This window comes from Nelusetta ayraudi, unplaced genomic scaffold (genome assembly GCF_046127955.1).
Source record: "Nelusetta ayraudi isolate G7.1 ecotype Tasmania unplaced genomic scaffold, CSIRO-AGI_Nayr_v1 ptg000050l, whole genome shotgun sequence".
NCBI lineage: Eukaryota > Metazoa > Chordata > Actinopteri > Tetraodontiformes > Monacanthidae > Nelusetta > Nelusetta ayraudi.
This window is the reverse complement of record NW_027466100.1, coordinates 1,365,581-1,386,141: the sequence shown is the minus strand read 5'-3', so window position 1 is coordinate 1,386,141 and position 20,561 is coordinate 1,365,581. Positions and strand designations below refer to the sequence as shown.

Genomic DNA, 20,561 nt, shown 5'->3' with positions numbered 1-20,561 from the left:
ACATCTGAAACACGCATGTGAGCTGAACTGGAAACTCTAAATTGTCCGTAGGTGTGTATGTGAATGCGAATGGTTTTTGTCTCTGCATGGCCCTGTGATGAACTGGCGACTTGTGCAGGGTGTCACCCTGCTCTATGACTGCTGAAAGAGGCTCCAGCAGACTCCTGTGACCTTGAGTTCAGGAAGAAGCAGGTATTGAAAATGGATGGATGGATGGATGGATGATAGTTTGCGGTCTGAGAGGGGCGTGGTCTCTGTTACGTTCCACTTATGTATTCTTCCAGCGGTATTTTGTTTCTTGGGTTTTGTTTTGTTCTGTGTATTTCTCCCTCCCTCTGTCCTTCTCTACAGGACAGGCTGAATTCACCAATCATCTCCCAACCACCTCGTCTGCTGCTGATCAGAGTCATTATCTGCTTCATCCACCTACCTTGGCTTCATTGGTCAGCTGCTGATTCTCTGGCTCCGCCTCCACCAATCACACTCCTCTGCTGCTCTATAAAAGGGCTGGGTCGAGTTCAGTTCTCTCTCTCTCTGTGTCACCCACGGCAGCTGCATGTTTGTTTGCACCAAAGCCCAGTGAAACCGATGAGATTGTTTCTCTTAGTTTTTGACCTTTTGTATATGTCCTGCCTTGGGACAGGTAAGAAGGGGGCCACACTAGGTAAGGGGTGGTTGCCACTTTTGTATTTTTTCAACCGGATAGAGTAGTTTGGCAGGCAGGCAGGCAGGCTTTTGTTTCCTTGACCAGTTAGTTAGTTAGTTAGTTAGTTAGTGTTTCCCCCTAGGCTGCTTAAGATTGTTATTTTGGCAACCTCCATGGTCCCCTGGCAGGGGCTTGTTTTGTTTTTGAACGTTTTGAGCTCTTTGGAAAAGGAAAATACATTTTATACGTATTTGTAAATAGCTTGTGCATAAAAAAAACAACCCAAGAGTAATGTTGACTCCTTTGTTTGCCTCCCCAAAGCTCAGTGGCCCTCCGGTTTTAATTTATGTTACCAACCTTTGACCCTAGACCAATCTGGGTTCGTAACAGTCTCTAACAGATTAACCTTCAATGACAAAAACAAAAAAAGATCTGCTAATGCATGAATGGGCTTTGCTTCCGCCCGTTATGCTTGAACAGAATATACCTTGCAAGTGTGTAATCGTTGACTTTTTGCACAGTGCAGCCAGGCAGCAAAACGATGCAGACTTTTCGGTCAGATATCTGTTTGTAAAGGTTCACCAATAACAGGTTTATGGTCTGCAGGGAAAAGGAAAGTTCATGATGATATGAACTTTTGAAATGTTAAGATGAGTTGTTATCGCCAGATCCCTATAGTGTATTATTATTATTATTATTATTATTGTTATTATTATTATTATTATTATTATTATTATTATTATTATTATTATTATTATTATTTTCAATCACTCTGTGAGTCCAACTTGTTCTATTTAGTGACAGGAGAGAAACCATCATCTGTTGTTATAGTTTCCCTCTGCTCCCGGCAGTAAATTCAGCACCATGGACAGAGCTGCTGCTGAGTTGTGATCGTCTCAGTGGTCATGCTTCTTTAGTTTCAGGTCGGGTGTGGCTTATTGATTGCAACACACTGTAACAGGTCGGACAGTACAAGCAGGCTCTTCGTTGTGGTTGAAGGAGTGGGAATGCGTGAATCATTCAGGCAACCCTGCTGTGTGTGAAGAGCGAATTGGCCCACAGTGAGCTGCCTTTGCTGTTTGCTGATGTGATTTACTTTGGGCCCGTGTATGAATCACTTCTAATTACCTTTTTATTGTTATATGATGTGTGCTGGGTGAAGTTAAGACTTGAGTGTTTAGTTTACCTAATCTATATCCAATACAAATGTGTGGCCGATGGGTGTCGGGGGTTTTATATGGCAGATGTCGAGCTATGATGATGCTTGCGGTGGCAGATGAGGGCCTCTTTTAGCCCTCGGACCCAAGCTACTTTACTATTTACCCTCTTTGAAATGATTGGCCAAAAGAGAGCAGTACCAAGTGACTTCTTTTTTTTCCCTCCCAGAAAGATCTTTATCGGGATTCTGAGTTAAAAACAGCTACTGTATTCTCACACAGCCAACAGCTGAAAAACATCGGTCATGTCTCACTAGTAACACATTCAGAACAGACAAGAAGCAATAACAAGGTGAGAGACACATAAAAAAATGAAGTAGCCATAAAAATGAAAAGATTCTGATTCTGACAAATGAATCTGATAAAAAACAAACAAAATATGGCTGTACTACTGCCACTACTACTACTACGACTACGACAACAACAACAACAACTACTACTACTACTACTGCTAATAACAACAACAACAACAACAACAACAATGATGATAATGATAATGATAATACTAAGAAGAAGAAAAATAAAAATAATACATTGATTAATATTATTAATAATTGAATCATCATTAAAAATGGGTTTAACTCACAAAGAGCAAATTACTAATCATTTTTCTTACTTTTAAAAGCTCATTCAATTATTACATACACTGTTATGCACTTAAACTCAAGGATTCATCCCACCAGCACCTGGGAAAGACTCCAGTCCCGGCCCCCCAAACCACTTTCTTGCTGCATTGGATCCCTCTTCTCTCAATCAAAGTCTGGCAGCTGTGTACTCTGTGTTGCTGTGGAACCTGAATTCACCCTTACTCATTGACTGGGCTGTTTCCAGATTGGAAAAGTCATGTATTGTAGTCGATGGGATGAATGTGCTGGTCCAACAGCAGTATTTTTCGTTGACATGTTAAAGTGGTTGAGGCTCCAGCCTCTCCCTGCATTATTAATGACTCCTTTTCTGGCATCATGCACCCTCTGTAGCTTGAAACTGTGGGAGGATGAGATGAGCATAAATCTCATGGGTTTTTTTTCACGTCCATACGCGGGCTCCACTTAACCTGAGCAGAAGTGAACGCGATGCTCAGTTGTCGATAGCTTGATGTACGGTTTTCTTTTTCTTCTTTTAAGCAGAGGGGCAAGAGGGAACCTTTTGATTTTGTGGCGCTCCACTCCGTCCAAACACTGTGTATGATGAAGATGTTAAAAAGTGCATGTTTGTTTAACTATTAAATATTAATTGCAATGCAGCTTGAAGGAATGAAGAGGATCCTTAAAGGAAAAAAAAAAATCCATACAGAGGGAACAAGGTCAAGTTAAAGTTGCATTGAAATGAGATCTGTCAGGCTGCTAAAAAAAGGGGTGGGTGGGGGTAAAATGTTTCATGAGAAATTTATTTCCAACATTTAAGTAAAAACAGATGGAGTTATATAATGCTACCTTAAACTTACTGCAAGATTAATGTCAGCTGAGGAGCATGTGCGCTCTGAACTCTGCTTTCTATTTTTACAAAAAACGAGAGAGGGGAGAGAGAGAGGGGGAGAGGTAGAGACAGGTGGTGAGAGAAAAAGAGAGCAAAAACGTTACGTAAAATAATTTCCCCCATGCGGTCACTTCTTAAAACTGGGCTTCACCTAATGGTCCACAAAAAGCAAAACAAACAAACAAGCAAACAAAACATCTACCAGCGTCTGTTTACAAACCTTCTGGCGTCTCCTCCGCAGCTGCGCTCATACGTCGCTGTGTTTGACTTGCAGTGCCGGTAGCCACAACGTAAACATGTTCTTGGTGATAATGTTAGATGTCATCCCTCAGTACTTGCTGGGTGTGAAGCCCTCCCTGAGACGGCTGTAGTCGCTGCAGCACTGACACTGACCCTATTCCATCAATCTCACATTAAAAACGCTTGCAGCATTTAAATATTTCAAAGGGCTCCTCAGCGAACTCAAGAGCCGCGCCGAGGCTCTTTGTGTGAGTCTGTGAGTGTGTGTGTGTGTGTGTGTGTATGTGTGTGTGTGTGTACGTACGAGCACACACTGACAAAGCCTTTTTTTAAAAAAAAGAGAGAAAAAAAAATATATAATACAACTGTATTTAAAATGCACTGAAACCTTGACCAGTGACTTAAAACTAATGTTTTGCAAGAAGGAGGAGGCTGGTTGATCTCAATAATTTAAAGTTTGGACGTAAATTGTGTCTCTGACTAAATACTCATATTTATTTTCAGTCACTTCTGAACAGCATACAGTGAACTGATTCAACAAGCTCTGTATATTTGTTGAATATTGACAGACGAGGCAATAAGGTCAATTCATTCTGATGCAGCTATTCTGTGTTTCTATGCAGTTTACGCTGTATGCAACTCACTATAGTAGTGGGTGCACGACTGGGTGCAATAAAAACATAAAGGTAAAATCTGCAGCACTGTCCTCAACCCACTTTGTCCTCTGGTTATTGTATACTGTATAGTTTTAAGTGTACAGTGACAAAATGATTAACAAAAAAAAAGTATGATGTTAGACTTGGAGAGGCACCTGGTCTAATCATAAATTGAGACAGTTCCACTTCAAGCATTGTCATGATTAATAATTAATGCTGAGGTAAGGGTCAGTTCAAGTTCAGCTGAATATGCAGCAGTGCACACTCATTATCCAGGTTAAAACTGTGACTTCCTTTATTATTTTATTTTGTTTGTGCAAAAAACCCCACGTAATAAACATTCAACTCCGATCCTGATACTATGTTAATACTGTAGTGAGAATGTATGGCCCCGAGTAGCCAAAGATTTGACAGTTTCTGCAAATGGAAAAACTCAAAGTTCCTCTTTTTTTTTTTAATGAGAAAAGTGAACTACTGAAGAGATTTTCTGGGAAGATCTTTTCAGATACGAGAATGTAAACAGAGTTTTGTCAAGCACAAACATTGATAAACACAAGAGTATGTTAAAACATTTGGGGTTTACCTTTACTTTCTGTATAGCCTTTGTGTTGCACTAACCTGAAGGACATGCACATTTAATGTGTACACACTTGGGAAGACAGAACACCAATCAATTATTAATGTTTAAAAGGTTTGGAGTTCCATTGCTGAGGTTAGTGCTGGAAGATCCCCAGAGAATACTGTTGCTGAAAACTAAGGGGTGTTATCCCAGCGACGGCCTTAGGATTAAGAACTGACAGAGGGGAAAGCTGAGAAGCTGACATACGGAAGGACACCTAATGTAAACCTCACACTGGGACCCCACGAGAGCACGTTGTGCGAGTCAAAACTGAAGATCAAAGGCAAAGTGGGGGCAACAGGAGATCTGCTGGAGCACCACTGGAAATAAAGAGTCTTTGAAAGCATAATTACCTGCAGGGAATCTGCTGGTCGCCGGACACGTATAGAACATCTGGAGCAGCAGCTACTCAGCCCAGCTGTCAGATTCAATTTATCCTCGGAGGTGAAAAAGAAAGAAAGTGCGGCTCATCCTCTATGAATACTGGGCGGCAGTTGACAGCGCGCTGCTCTCCTGTCACACTGTGTAATGGCAGGAGAGGCCAACACAGTGCAGCCTTGGAAGCAACTTTGAAAAAACAAAACAAAACAAGAAATAGCTTTAGATTGAAAACACCTTAAACATTTCACCCTGTTAATATTACCAGGGGACTATTATTGTCTCTCTTAAATGATGAGATAATAAGATGTCTGCTTTTCACTTTGTGTCAATGTGTTTTCCTGTTTCCTCTTTTATTTTGAAAGTCTCCTGTACCCTCGTATGTTCTGCATTTTTACTTCCAGTTCCTGTTTTCCCGCCTTTTTTGTTGCCTTGTCATTTTCACCTGTGTCGTTGTCAGACCTGCCCTGATCGTTCTCAGCTGTGGTCCCCTGCCCTCTAGTAGAAATAGTCCTTGTCTCCCTTGTCTGTGGTCGCTTGTTGTTTTTTCATGGTTGTTGCTGCTCGGTTGTGTTGTGTTTCACCATTGTTGTTTCTTCTCGTTTGCCTTATCTGTTTTGTCTCTGTTGTCTGTATCTTTGTCCAAATCTGTAACTCAGTTCTGTTTCCTTTTTTAGTACAAGTCTCCCATTTTTTTTTTGTTCATTATTTGAAATAAATAGTTTTCTGTTTCAATTACCCGGGGTTGTTTGCATTTGGGTCCTGCCTACACTGTCCCTTGACACACTGCAGCTCTGAAACAACTTTTTTCCCCCCAAAACGTTCTTCTTCAAAATGTTATTTTCTAACAGCATTTAATGATTTATTTTTTTAAATTTCCATTTCTTTTTTCTTTCTTTCTTTCTTTCTTTCTTTCTTTCTTTCTTTCTTTTTACTGATGCATTCCATCACAGCAAATATCATTATTTTTTTGAAACTCCTGTGACCAGCTCCCCCTTCAGGCAAACCGAGTAAACGTAAAAGACGGAGCAAACGCCTGACTTGGGCTGAGTAATTCACAAACACTGCTTCCCAACAGCCCTGCGATGAACTGGCGACTTGTCCAGGGTGTCCCCTGCCTTCGCCCTAAGACAGCTGGGATAGGCTTCAGCAGACCCCCGTGACCCTGACCTCGGGACTAAGCGGGTATGGAAAATGGATGGATGGATGCTTCCCAACACGTAATGAAACCTACAGTTTGAATGTGAATGATGTAAGTTATGCTTGAATGCGATGAAAAGGAAGGTGAAAAGGAAGAAGGCTTAGGTCGGCTTCTGGTAGAATAGTTAATTGGTCAAGAATTATTTAAGCTGTGCGGATGTATAAAACTAGAAGCTGACGTCCCTCTTCCTGCGCATGTCTATCCATCCATCTATCTATCTATCTATCTATCTATCTATCAATCTTTCTAGATAGATATACATAGAGAGAGATAGAGATGCCAATGCATTACATAATAACTCAGTCTCAACGTCAGAAATAAAATGTACATGTCTTTTTGTGCTTACTTTCAACGTTGTACAGTCATAGGGTGCATCACAATCACTGCTATTATGCTTTTTCTAATCAGTGAGTTTGGAGTATGCTCTTTATTCACAGGTTGGTAATAAGGGGGCAGCACAGAGGTGCAGCACTGTTGCATTGGTTTATTTCAAACCTGAAAACCTCCTATGTGGAGTTCGTTCTTCCTGCGTCTGCATGGATTCTCACATCAGAGGGGCAAAAGTGGCTTCCTTTGACAGTTCAAAGACTGGCACATTGGGATATTTTTGGCAACTCAAAATTATCCATGAGTGTGGATGGTTGGTTGGCGGTCTGGTTGTGTTGGTCCTTCAAAGTACTGGCAACTTGTCCAGGGTGTAACCTCGCCTTCGCCCAAGACAGATAGACTCCAGCACCCCAGCAAACCTGAGTGCAGTGATAAAATAGAGTGCTCTAATATTAATGGATGGAAATTGTTACATAATAGAATAGAAAACATGTAGTGTTTTTTTTTGTTTCAAATCCTCAAAAATTAATGTGTTTTCATTTGCTAATGAAGGAAGGAGCAGGTCCACCTGCAAAAGGGGGCCATATTGCAAACCATATACTGTATATTCAGTAGCCCAGATTGTGGTTTTGCTAAGGGTTTCATCACCCTGACACAAACACCAGACTTGCCTTAAAGGTGAATGTTCATTTGTTTGTTTGCTATATGCGCTAGACCTTACTAGGCCTTTTAATATCGTGAAGAAAATGTTTTGAATGTGATGAGACTCCAGGACCTGGCGCCAAACAGGAACGTTGATATACCATAATAACCTTACATAGTTTGTGGCATGTCAGTTTGGGAAACAACGTGTTTAAAACAAAAAAAAAAACTAAAAAAATAAAAAAAACTAAAAAAAAAAACTACTTATGTAATGCAGCGTGTTTGAGTGGCTGAACGCTGTGCGAGTGACCAAGGGGACGCAAAAGCAGCACATGCTGCAACGATTAATTCCTCCACCGGCAGCCAACAGGCTGTGGGGGCTGTGGGGGAGCTACTCCACCCTTGACGGCAGAGGGGACTGGGGCGGTTCGAGAGCCATACTAAACAACAGCAGCAACAACAACAACAAAAATAAATCCCTACTTAATCTGCACGAGCGCGAGCGCTGGACCGTAAACTGCTTAATGTTCCCCATTTTCGGCGACAATATCGCGGAGAAATCCGGTGGCAGCCATCTTAGGTGTAGCGCCGAAAGAGCGCGCGAGACGAGCGAGCGTTCGAGTCGCAGCCTTCCCCTCGGTCCTTCTTCCGTCGCTCCCGCCGTCGCTGTCCGCTTTCAGGACCGCGGCCAGCTCCCCGCGCCTGCCTGCCTGCCTGCCTGCCTGCGTCCGTCCGTCCGTCCGCCCGGCAGGCAGGGAGAGGCCATCGCTTCCGGAGAGGGGAGCGAAGCGCGCGCGCGCACACACACACACACACACACACACACACACACACACACACACACACACACACACTCCTCCCCCTCATCAGTACAATAAAAGTCCCCTGCCCATCCCCTCCGCTGCCTTCCCAGCTCCCCCTCTTCACATCCGCAGCGGTGACTGGCCAATAAAACACAGAAAACACGTAAGCATCGACGAGTGCTCGGCGCAGGCGGAGAAAGCTCAGTTTGAAGCATCCTCCTCCTCCTCCTCCTCCTCCTCCTCCTCTCTCTCTTTCCTCCTCCTCCTCCAGCACTAGTCCTACTGCTGACATCCTCGGCGAGCGGCTACAACCAGGGCCTGCACCTGTCCTGACTCCGGGCATATTCTACATGACATCTTAAAGGCAAGGAAAAGACAGCAGTGGGGGGGAATAGAAGCCATTTAAAAGAAAAAAGAGGGAGAGCCAAGCTTCGTGAGAATAGCAGCGAGGGCGCGTTGCCTCTGAGTGCAAGATGCTAGACCCGTCGTCCAGCGAGGAGGAATCTGATGGGATAGTGGAGGAGGAATACAAGGAGACGAAGGCACCCCAGGCCGGGTCCCGCATCTCCCCGAGCAGGACCAGCGAAAGCTCGGGTGGACTGGCACCGAGCAGCAGCAGCCGCAGCAGCGCCCGCCCGACCAGCCCCAGCCCGTCGGCCGCCAGCGAGGAGAAGGATGACCTGGAGAAGCTGCAGCGGGATGAGGAAGACCGCAAGAAGAAGCTGCAGTTGTATGTTTTCGTCATGCGGTGCATCGCGTACCCGTTCAACGCGAAACAGCCCACGGACATGGCAAGGCGACAGCAAAAGGTAAGCCATCGCCGAACCCCCCCACCCAACCACCCACCCACCCCGCCGTCGTTCTGGCACATGCTGGCGAAATGCCTCCGTTCACATCGCCGATGTTGTCATTGATGACCTACATAAGGTGGAGAGCACAGCGCGCAGGGGTTTGGCTGCGGGGCCTATCCGAGAGCACACGGATAGCGCACAGTCCCGGTAAAAAAAAAAACAAAAAAACAAAAGAACAAAAACAAAACAAAGGGGGAAAAAAAACGTAAATGTCAAGTGTGTTTCTAACTTAACGCCAAAAAAAAAAAAAAAAAAAAAAAAAAAAACGCGAACGTTTTTCTTTTTTTTTTAATGGGCGCATGAAAAGCGCTCAGAGCTCCGGATAGTAAAAGAGGCACATGGCGCTGCGGAGCGTACTGAGTGCAGTCCACGTTCCTCCGTACACACAACCATTAATCTGAACCAGCCCACCAACTGAAAGGGCGTTCAAGACATGGTGGATGCATCGCGACCGAAACGAGACCTTGTTTCCGAATTGACTTGCGGCTGGTGTACGTGGACATGTCCTGCGGGTGGATTCATGGAAGCCGTTTGCGCCACTTATCCCGTCAATTTGGCCTCCCAAGGTGACTTTTAGGCACAGACCTCTTGAGGAGGGCTGCTTAATAGCCTTTCTCCTCCGTGGAGGAGCCTCACACTTTACCGGGGACAAACTGCACTGGAGATTTCTCAGCGTTGGCACATTCGTGTTGTATGTTGTAATGTTTTGCTGTGGCATGTCCACCAGGTTGTGTGCGTGTGTTTTAATCACTCTTATGGACAGGGCCCTTGAAGCCGCTGCTGGGTTGCTGCTGTGATGCTCCATTGATGCTGAAGCCAGTTTTGGGTCACAGTGTCCTTACAGTCAAAGTCACAATGCACAAGGCCTACTGTACTGGCAGAGGCAGAGGAGTTGATTGATCAGGCCAGTCCCAGTTCATGGTCTTTAATTTCAGCACTTGTCACCAAAGGCAGATCCTTCCTGCGTTTGTTTTTCCATGATAGATGTACCATGTAAAATGAATAATAAGAAAATAAAAAAGACAGATCTTACGGTTGAGCAAGTCAGTAGTTTTTTTTGTTGTTTTATTTTTTTACTTAAGGTGGATGCATACCTGTAAAAAAAAAAAACACAACAAAAAGCGCCCAAAAAAACTGCTACTACTTATCCCAGCAGGTACGACTCATGCAGAGAGCCACTGTAAACAACAATGGGCACCCATGAATAGCTTTGGCGTGCACGTCCTTTCAGGGATGACCTGCGGATAATTAGTCTTTCATTGGACACATTTGAAGCCATATGGTCAGAAATTTTCTGCTGAGTCATGGACTAGTGTATGTGGGTGGCATGAACCGCAGCGCTTTCATCTATTTGTTTGCTTGTAGTCCCACTCATGGCGGGTCGCTAATAATGTGAAGCATGCTTACTGTTGCACTCCCATATCAGCGAGCTCAGGCAGTTAAAATCCTCTCTGTGGGTGAGTGTGTATCTGGACAAACAATAAATAGCTTGCTGTCAGACAAGGAAATCAAAGCGTGTCTGTCAGCCTACAGTCTTTTTGGATGCTAATCTGCGTCTGCTTTGGTCTCCGTTAATCCCCCCGGGGGAGAAGAAACACCTTGTTTGGAATTATTCGAACTATTTAATTTGCATTTTTGCATTCTGCTGGGTTTGATTAAATGACAGAGAGAGGAAACATTCAACGGCGTTTTAGCGTTAATGGATTTGTGAACTTACAGCTTTATGGCATTTTGCTACCATTTAATTCTATTTCCCCACCATTGGTTTTAAATAAATAATTTGCCGAAAAGTGTAAAATTCAATGCACACTCAATAATTACTAAAAGCAAAAATTAGACATTGATCTCATAATTTCTTTCGCGGCTCCTTCTGTACTAACGCCAACGGGATCTCCTCAGACGCCGGTTAATAGTCATTTCCTAAGAAACACTGCAGCGCAATCGTCGGAGCCTATTACCATTTTGGTTATTATGAATTAGTCACAGAAATACGAAGAAGCAATTCCTGTAATGAAAAAGACTTAAAGGCCTCGGCTAAACATGTGGAGCAGCTCCATGATAATCCGTTATTGGGAGCTCTGGCACACAAACAGCGGTGATGGACTATCACAGAGGAACAGGCCTGGCTGCAGAGCATGCAAGCCCCTGCTGCTTTATGAAATGTATTGCCATAACCTTGTGAGAGGCAAACACAAAGGACACTGGCTTCCTTTTTGAAGGACGAGGGAAATATTTTCTTCTCTGTGCTTGAAAGGTGTGTCCACGGTGATAAAAGCACTACGCGACTTTAGTAGTGGTAAATTAATTCTTCACAGTATAATAATGTGTTTGCACTTGCATTGCTCGTCAGCTCCAGTTCCACATTTGCTTTTGACAATTACAAATTCTCCCCTGAGCTTAATGTTCTATTAAAGGTTATGCTAGCAACAATTTGATAGATCACATTTTTTGTTAATGTACCTCCAGTTTTAATGTACTAATAAAAACTTAGATGACTTATGAATGGATCTATAGATCAGCAGTTTGACTGTTCATCCATGTCTTGGTAGACACGCTGCAACATAAAGCATTCTACCAATTTTTATTCATGCATTGTTGCAAAACATCCATGTTGCCCTGAAGGTGAAACCTTTCGTCTATGACTGTATTGACACGGCACGGTCGATTTGAAATGAAATATTTCACTGATAATCACCGTCCCCCAAAGAATCTTAATGACTTTGGGGACTATCTAGTTTCTCAGCGCTCCATTTAAAGGCTCCCGGTTAATAGAATGCCGCGTGTTCATTTAGAATACCTTGACATGCCTCCTACACATGAGTTGTTTGCAGTGGATCGCCTTAAAAATGCATGATGTCAGCAGCGGCTCAAAGATCACCCCGCTTAAACAGCAGCACAAATGGAGCGGCAGGACTCTGATATACTTGAGGACATCAGCAGTCAGACCCCTGTTAGAGAAATATGATTAATCAGAACCAAATGCTCTCGGTGGCTCACTGTGAACCTTCTCGGGGCTGCGCTAGTTTCAATTTGAAAGTGTGATGCCCCCGAAGATGATCTGACCCAATCGACTTATCTGCAAGCAGGCCAACTCAATAAAGCATCTCTGGGCTCAGCATTTAAATACCGCACAGTGTGCATACACAGAGGATCTGTGATTATGTGGCGGCGGCTGTGAGGGGAATATAGAATATGTAGATGAGTGATCTGTGGATAGAGTTAACTGCTCTGATATATACCGTTAGACAGCGCTAAGGGGATTTGGAGCGCACCGTGATGAGCTGAGAATTTATATCGGTGATGTTAACAAAGCACTTGCAGTGTGTGCAAAAATAAAGTTGTGGCCCTTGTATGAGGCCATCGTGTGTGTGGTGAGGAGACCCGTCCATCAGGATGCTGCTTGTGGCGCTTGTAGGTGTCGAATGGACAAATTCCGCCAAGTGGGTTGTGAGAGGCAAGAATAATGTGTAGCAGCATCCTGTCAGGGTGATTGGTGACAAGAGAAGCACATATAAATTTAAATGTGAACGAAAGTCATCAAGCTGTCACCGGGCATAAATTTAGACAGCGGGAAAGGCAAAGCAACATTAGGTGGGAAAGAGATGGGATGGAAATATATACGCGCAGAATATTTTATAGCTATTTTGGGTGGAAGTGCATGATAAAGTTTGGGAATCACGCAGTTAACCATGGCAATTAGGCCTTTAAAGCACTCAGTGGAGCAGCTTTGAATGATTCATGATCCGAGAGAAATATAGATCTGGAGAAAACAGTATAATTAGCCCTCTGTTTACAGCCGTGCACTAAAAAAAAACCAATTTGTTGCACCGGCTAAAATCAATACTTTGTTGTACCTTCCGAATGTTTGGAAGGGAACAGAAAAACAAAGCAGCCACAAGGCAGTCTTGAAATCCGGGGAGACAGTAAACACAAATCATGAACAAGCGCCCAGTCGCCGACCAAATAAACCGCACATAAAGTCGCTGGCCGTGGCTTCTGCGGACTCATCGCAAGTCGCTTTCAAGATCAGACGTGAGAGACGAGCAATGTAGACACACGAGCTGCCCGAGCTCATCATGTTTGCGATCCGCGCGGAGGAGAGCAGCCGCAGCGGCAGAGACGCGAGTGTGACACTGGAGTCATTTGCATTATTATGTAAGATCTTTAAATGTTTTGTTTTTTTTTCCTTTCTTTCTTTCTTGCCTGCGAAACGACATCTTTTGACGGAGAAGCGAAGCGAAGCAGGCCTGTGCGCGAGAGTCGAGAGTTTGAGGCGGCGACGAAGCCCGTCAGTCAGCGTCCCAGCGGGTGGGTGGGTGTAAGGTTGGGGGGGGGGGGGGGGGGGGGGTGAGGCTCTCCAAATTAGCAGCGTGTTTTGGCAACGCTTCCTGCAGAAGAACAGTTTTTTAACGCGTGAGATGAGATGTGAGAGCGCACACTGAAAGGGTAACCAGCCGAAAAGCAGCAGAGACGAGAAAAAAAAAAAAAAAAAAAAAAAAATACCTGCGCCGCATGTCTTCAAGTGTACCAAAGAGAATCTCTAACCAGGAGATCAGATTAGATCTTTCACAGTCCCCCCTCAACGTCTGTTCTGAGGGATTTGCCGCCTTGAAGGTGTCGCGCAAAGAACCCGTGTGACTCGACATGTGTACACGGGACAGCCATGTGTCGCCGACATAAATAGATGGGAGGGAGAAATGCAAATGTTTCCACGTGCGTGTAGAATATTCTATGTTTCAAGGTGGCGCTGTCATATATTATTCCTCGCGAGAGCCAGAGATGTGTCTGCGCTTTCCACTTGAGAGCGCCGACTCACATATTGATGCTATTCTCCTCCAACTGTTCCCTCTCTCTCTCTCTCTCTCTCTCTCTCTCTCTCTCTCTCTCTCTCTCTCTCTCTCTCTCTCTCTCTCTCTCGGAGCGCCGCATGCACCATAGCAGCGTCCTCATCAAGCGTGCCATACGCAATTCCCGCCTTGTCCTTCGGGGTCTCGTGTCTTGTTTAGCGGATGGAGGTTCGACGCGAAGTTTCGTGAAGGCATGAGGCGCGCGGGTTTCACCACAGGACGCCCGTCGCGTCCTCATCCTTTATGAACGGATTGAGACTAAGATTAATCTTCAGCCATCCTGTCATCTCTCAGGTTATAATCCTTTGAAAGGCATAATTCCCGTGCTGGAAACAGTAATCTTGCACAAAGAAAACATGGGGAATGTATTATGTAGCGCGTACGCAAAAAACAGATTTTTTTTGTTGTTGTCCTCAGAAAGCTGTTGTTGGACGTCACTTGTCTTCGACAACATCTTTCGTAACTTGTCTGAGAGATCAAGGAGAATCAAATTCAGTCGTATTTTTTATTCCCATAATGTGGTGATAATTACTTTCAGATTATGATAACGTGTACTTTCTTTCATAATGATCGTGTTTGTTAGTCTGTTTGACTAAGTTAAACAAAAATACAAGCTGTTTAATGTGAAGGAAACCAGGCTTCTATCAGATTTTTGTTGTCGGGAATTATGGCTCGAGTGTTTTACAGTCAAAGGGTTTTATCATCATTGCAGGATTACTGTTTAGCCAGTCCCGTCTTTGCTTTGTTTCCATTTTTGTTGAACAAACATTGCCAGTCAATTTTCTTTATCAAACCAAATGCTGAAATAACCATGGCTCGTGTCTTAGCACGGACACTGGCTAATGATGCTACGCTAACCGTGCTGCCACCTCAAGGCCCCTGCAGGTATAAACCCATTAAGTTACTGCAAAAAAATAAATTGGTGTTCTGTTGCTGTTTCAATTTTTGTTTTGTTTTGAATTGCGGCTTCTCTAACTGTTACAATCTCATTGTTTCACACGCTGATTCTTCTCCCTCTGTATTTTTCTGTAGTTCTTTATATTCTCCTGATTACCAGATGGCTTTGCCACTGAGCAAGCTTTAAGAAGAAATTGTTGGGTAAAGAAGTTATAATTAGCGCGCACGAAAGAAAGCTGAATGCAAATTCATCCTGAATAACACATTATGCATCAAACTGCTCCGAATCGTTTGAGTCCTGCACGCAAGAGGCAGTCAAGGCTGCTGCCGACGGCCATCAGCCACAATAATGTGTTTGCCCCAATGTGTGCAGTTACCCTGACCCAATAAAAAAAAGGGCAGCCTTTAAAGGGGGAAAATCATTATGGCATGAGTGGAATGAGATGAGGACGAGGGCGGCCGGGAGATTAGTAGCAGTCAGTTTCCACATTAAATAAGAAGACAGTTGTAAGAGGCAGCACGATCATTACCACAATCCACTGCTGAACCTTCCTCTGAGGACTTGCACTGGTGCATAAATAACACAAACAGCAGCTTTGAGGCGCGCCAGTCAGGGAGACTCTCGACGTTTTATATCCCACGTTTGTCGCTTCCTGCGCTGAACCCCCGAAATGTCAGCGCGGCCGCCTCTACCTGCCTGACAAAACACGATGCGGAGGCTGACAAGTGCCGGAGAAACGAAAATCGTGCAGAGTTGTTCAACTCCAGAGGAAAAAGAAAAACGGGAATTTATTGAAACTAAAATTAACGTGAAGAAAGGAACAATGAGAAAGAGAAATCCACCTTAAGACAGAGCAGACTGGAAGAGGATCAAGAAATCTTGAGTCTTTATCTGTGCTTTTGCCGGCAGCTGATGTTTACCAGAGCTCGGTGGTGGGAGGGGATTTAACGACTGCCATTGAAGTTAGGGGGAAGAAACAGAAAATAATGACAGAACTTTGAAAAAAAAAAAGACTTATCCGCAGACTTCATCACGGTCGCGTCGTTTTACTGACTATTTTATGACTCCGACTCAGGTTGTGCCTGTCCTTTATTTTACTGTTGCGCTAGAACATTTACAAGAAAGTCTTTTAGAGAAGCCATTAAAAGGCGGGAGTGTCTCTGGAGAGGCTCTGATTCTAAAAAAAAAAAAAAAAAGATAAAAACAAACAAAAAAACATCTCTGAAGTCACGTTAGGAATGTGGAAACAATAAAATTTTGGGGAGAATTAGAAGGTGGGAAGTGAATTCTCCAAACCTCCGTCTCTGCTCAAGGCTAACAGCAGCGCTATACGCATAGCGCGTCTGATTCTCTGATAAAAAAAAAAAAAAAAAACATCTTGCATAATGCATTGAGAGGTGAAGGGGTATGTATGATGTATGGGCAATGTAGGCAGCACGTTTAGACAGACAATAAGCTGCGGAGAGCGAAACAGCAAAGACAGTATATAAATATAGAAACGTGTTCACGACAATGTGAAGAAAGCAAATGTGATGAATGTGCATACAGCATCAATTATTGTATTGATTGTCCTCCACACTAACACTTTGATACAACCCCCTCGTCCCCCTGACAAACCCTCTGGTTGTCCAAAAGCCACGTGGCTCTTGGCCGTGCAGCGGAAGCGACGACCATCCGACTATTTAGGGCTAAATTTACGGAAATGGCGCCGGCGATTTTGTCCTCCACATAGAAACAGGCTCGCGCAACTTATGTAACTTTAAGGATTTATTCTCTGGCCCGCAATTGAACGAGCGTAATGGGGGATCCGGCTGAGCCGTACGTCTTCCGCCGGTCGGTCGCCGGTGCGATAACGGACGGCCGCTACAAGGCGGAGCCGGGGAGGGAACACGGTGTTCCGCCTGTACGCGACTGTATCAGCAGCAACAGCCGCAGCCCTCCGAGTGAAGCTTCCGCAAAGCCGCGGCCTCCCCCGTTTTCATCCCCGCTTGCCGCGTGCGTCTGCAGAGCACACACCTGGCTGCACTCTTTGCGAACCCGGTCGGGCGGGTTGTTTGCTCACATGGTGCCCCGTCCGCGTGCCTCCCCGACAAATCTCCGAGAGCGTTTGTCTGGATTTGGGGATAATAGCTGGCGCATCTGTCTCTGTGCAGTGGTGGGTTTGTGACCTCGGTCGCGACATGACGCTGATGTTTGATGAAGCTTGTTGCTGGTGGATTTGGTGCAGCTGCCGGCCGCTCGCCGGCTCCCGTTGCTCGTGTTTGTTGTTTACTCAGATGTGAGCCCGTACAGTGTCATCTGCAGCATGACTGGCATATGCTTTGCCGGGGCCAAGAGGATACAACAATAGCATGTTTGCTGAGGGCCAACATTAGCACTGGTAGGCAGCACTCTCCTGAGCAAATAGATTCACACGCAGCGGGACTATTTGGCTCGCATGATATCCTTTCATCGTCCTGTTTCCTTTGATTTCTCATTATGTCTAATTAAAGTCAAGTTGTTGATGCTTCAATGACGCTGAGCATTTGAGATAGTTCTTATTTTTTTTATATTGTACGATAAAACTACTGCAACAGAAACAAAAAAAAGAACAAATCACTTTAACGTCCTGCGAGAGAAAGACAAAGTGTGAGTCAGCACGGCACAGTCTTTATTAGGCCAAACTGCTCCAGCTACGCACAGCTATGCTGCATTCAATTAGCTAATTACCCCATTCATCACACTGCTGCAAAGACATCTGATAGGTTGTGTACCTCACAGACCCCACTGATTACCATCACAAAGGGATATTTTGCTAAAAATAAATTGTTGCAATTAATTGCGAACTGGATGTGTGCATATGCAGGCGGTGAATGCATTAGGTTCCTCCATCGCAGTGGTTTTAGTTGGGGCCTATTCAAGGATCAGGAGATTCTAACTCAAAGAGTTGGCACTGAGACATAGAAATACTTGAGACAAAATAATTTTACTCCCTTTTTATTATTATTTTGCTCTCACCAATGCCTAGTAAAGTATTTTATAGTGTAAATTATACTGTAATCTTTTAATTGTGGAATTCTTGGAGACACTTTATGATTCTGTGAACTAAAACTGCTTTATATGCTTGCTATGTATCATTATTTTACACACCCAGTATTTAGTTCCTGCGGGATTAAATTTATCAGAACATGAAAAAAGTATTATAGCAAAATGGCCTTAAATGTCCCCTACAGGCTCTATAACAGAGTTTTCAACTAAATGTCCAAAAGCTACTAAAAGTAGCTCCAGACGTAATCAGCCATACCTTACCTTTGCTCAACATTTCAGACAATTGACTGGTCAGTGCTGATTAATAGACTTCAGGATTGGGCCGGCCTCTTTGTCACAGCCTTGAAGTGCTTTGCTTTCTGTCAAAATTTACGTCTCACTCAATATATCTATCTGGTAAACAAAACAGGCAACACGTGGCGCACTGCAAGGATCAATGCTTGTTCCATTTCTCCTTTGTTAATGTACACTGTAGCTCATTAGCCCTTTTAACAGCATGGGATTCTCTGCACCATATGCTGTTATTAAGAAGTCAAGCATGGCTGTGATCATTTCAAATGTTATAAAAACTTAAGTCAAGAAAAACTACATTACATGTCTACAATTTATGAAAGTATACTGTCAATTTGGGGATTTTGCATATTATTTTAGTTTTCACAGGGACATGGTCCAAACCAAGCTCAGATCGACAGTCATTTTGAACTATGATGAAGATATTGTACTTTACTGAAAGTTGATTAATGCCCACTTCATTACGAGCCAATGAATTACTCTGCAACTCTGCAATCTTGATAAGAGCCACAGAGAAAATCAATATGAGCAAAGCTGGAAAGTACGTCTTGGGACTCTGGCAACACTGATGAAAATGAAGGTATTTTCCCTCATCCATCAACTTGGTTAGTAATCAGCATGGTTCGCCAATCAGCATTGAAAGACAGAGCATGCAGAACTGATGGTCATAAATATCTAATGCGGCTGGGGTTGTTTTTTTTTTTTTTTATTCTTCATCTCATTTACTGTTTTTATTTATTTTTTTATTACTTTCTCAAACTTAAATGTGAGCTTTTCAGAAACACACACAGGCTTAACTACTTACTAACTTAACTGAACTACTTTTTTTTTTTTTTTTTCCAAAGCATATTTGTGAGCAGAGGACTACTTTGGTCTTGTCCCATAACCAGAATCCTATTTCTCATGACATCATGGCAAAGATTCTGTAGATGTTTAACTAGGAAACCCTTTTGAGACTAGAAGAAAGAATGATCCCCTTGATTAATTGGGAAAAGAACGACAGATTTTTAGATTTTTAGGTCAAAGGTCCATTTCATCAACATGGAGCATGTGTCAGCATCAGCATCTGTGTTGTGTTCAAGTCGACCGGTGCGTTAGTGACATCAAAGCCACCATGTACCAAAAAACATGTGCGGCCAGAATCAAAATAGCCCGATGGATCTTAAAGCCAGTTTTGGTTTCCAGTTGAGTAACATCCGCTGTGCTTTTGCTTAAAGGGCAAACGGTCAACATTCAAAAAGATCTATTGGCGTGATGTGAAATGGAACATGTATGTGTGTAACCATATAAAGCCACTGTTTAATTTGCTCGCAATCTGTTAGAAAGGAGGCAGTCAGCTGGTATATGAAAGATTCAGGAAATCTTCCTGACTATTTGACTCTGCTGAATCACACACACTGGGCCTTAAGTTTGAATGTACAGCACTAATTTCTTCTTTGTGACTCTGACGGTTTGGAAAATGCTGCTTTATAAAGTGCTGACTCACTAAGCTTCTCTTGAAGATGTGTGTTATATTCACTTTAAGTACCAAGTTCTTGCTAGCCACGGACTGAACCTAGCAGAGCACGCACGCACACACACACTGAAGCCAGTAGAAAGCATTTCCAAAGGCGAGTCAAACCTTGGAAGGTTACTCGAAAGGTTCAGTGTTGCACTCAAGAGGACCAGTGAATCAATTTCAATCAATGTGTAACTGCTGGTGTGGCCAGCATACGGCTTCCTGTGGGCGGGGCAGTTGGCACGTGTCACCGCCCCTTCTTTAGTCGTTCCACACTGCTGTGATTAACGTCAGCCAGTCAGTCAGCCAGTCAGTCAGTCAGTCAAGCAGTGTTTTTTTCGGTTATTATTTTAGAAGGATGATGGAAGATGCAATTCTGGCAAAGCTGCCACAGAAGCAGCATTCACACTGATCTCTGTCGCAGCCTTTACAGCAGGTGACGCCTGCCTCTCCCTGTTCTTTGTTCGTCGTCTCTGTTGTTTCAGCGCAGCAGCACTTCAGTCTCTTGTTCCTCCCGCCTCCTTCATCCAGAAAGCATCCGTAAAACATTTTTTCTTCTGGTTTCAGAGGAGAATCTGTGCGATGACTGACCTGCACGGTGACTGTATACACAGTGAACACAGTGAAATGTTTGGAGGCAAGACAGCAAAGAAATGAAAAATGAAGTGGATAACATGGGATGAAATGCTGGGAGAAGCAGCAGCAGTTGTTTCCTCTGCTGCGATTCTTCCTCTATTTCCGTTCCTCTCTGCGAAGTAGATTGCTTGAGCGCAGGCGGAGGGTAAAGGATGGCGGAGAGAAGGAGGGAAGAGAGGAAGTGCACCAGGTGGAAATCTCTTTTCACACTCACACACACACACACACACACACACACACACACACACACACACACACACACACACACACACACACACACACACTCCTGTCCGAATGTGACACTTTGA

The 20,561-nt window shown here is 43.9% G+C and overlaps 1 protein-coding gene across 5 annotated transcripts in view; it reads left to right on the top strand.

Annotated features, from left to right (window-relative positions):
• Window positions 1-8,397: 8,397 nt before the first annotated feature.
• Window positions 8,398-20,561, top strand: part of cadpsb (Ca2+-dependent activator protein for secretion b) — a 70,213-nt gene continuing 58,049 nt past the window's right edge. For 4 of the 5 annotated variants that reach the window (XM_076037206.1, XM_076037205.1, XM_076037203.1 and 1 more), the window contains exon 1: window positions 8,399-9,014. In XM_076037206.1, coding sequence (XP_075893321.1) covers window positions 8,679-9,014 — 336 coding nt within the window. In that variant the 5' untranslated portion in view covers window positions 8,399-8,678. Of the gene's footprint in view, window positions 9,015-20,561 lie in introns of all 5 variants that reach the window. The other variant, XM_076037204.1, reaches the window with a different exon arrangement.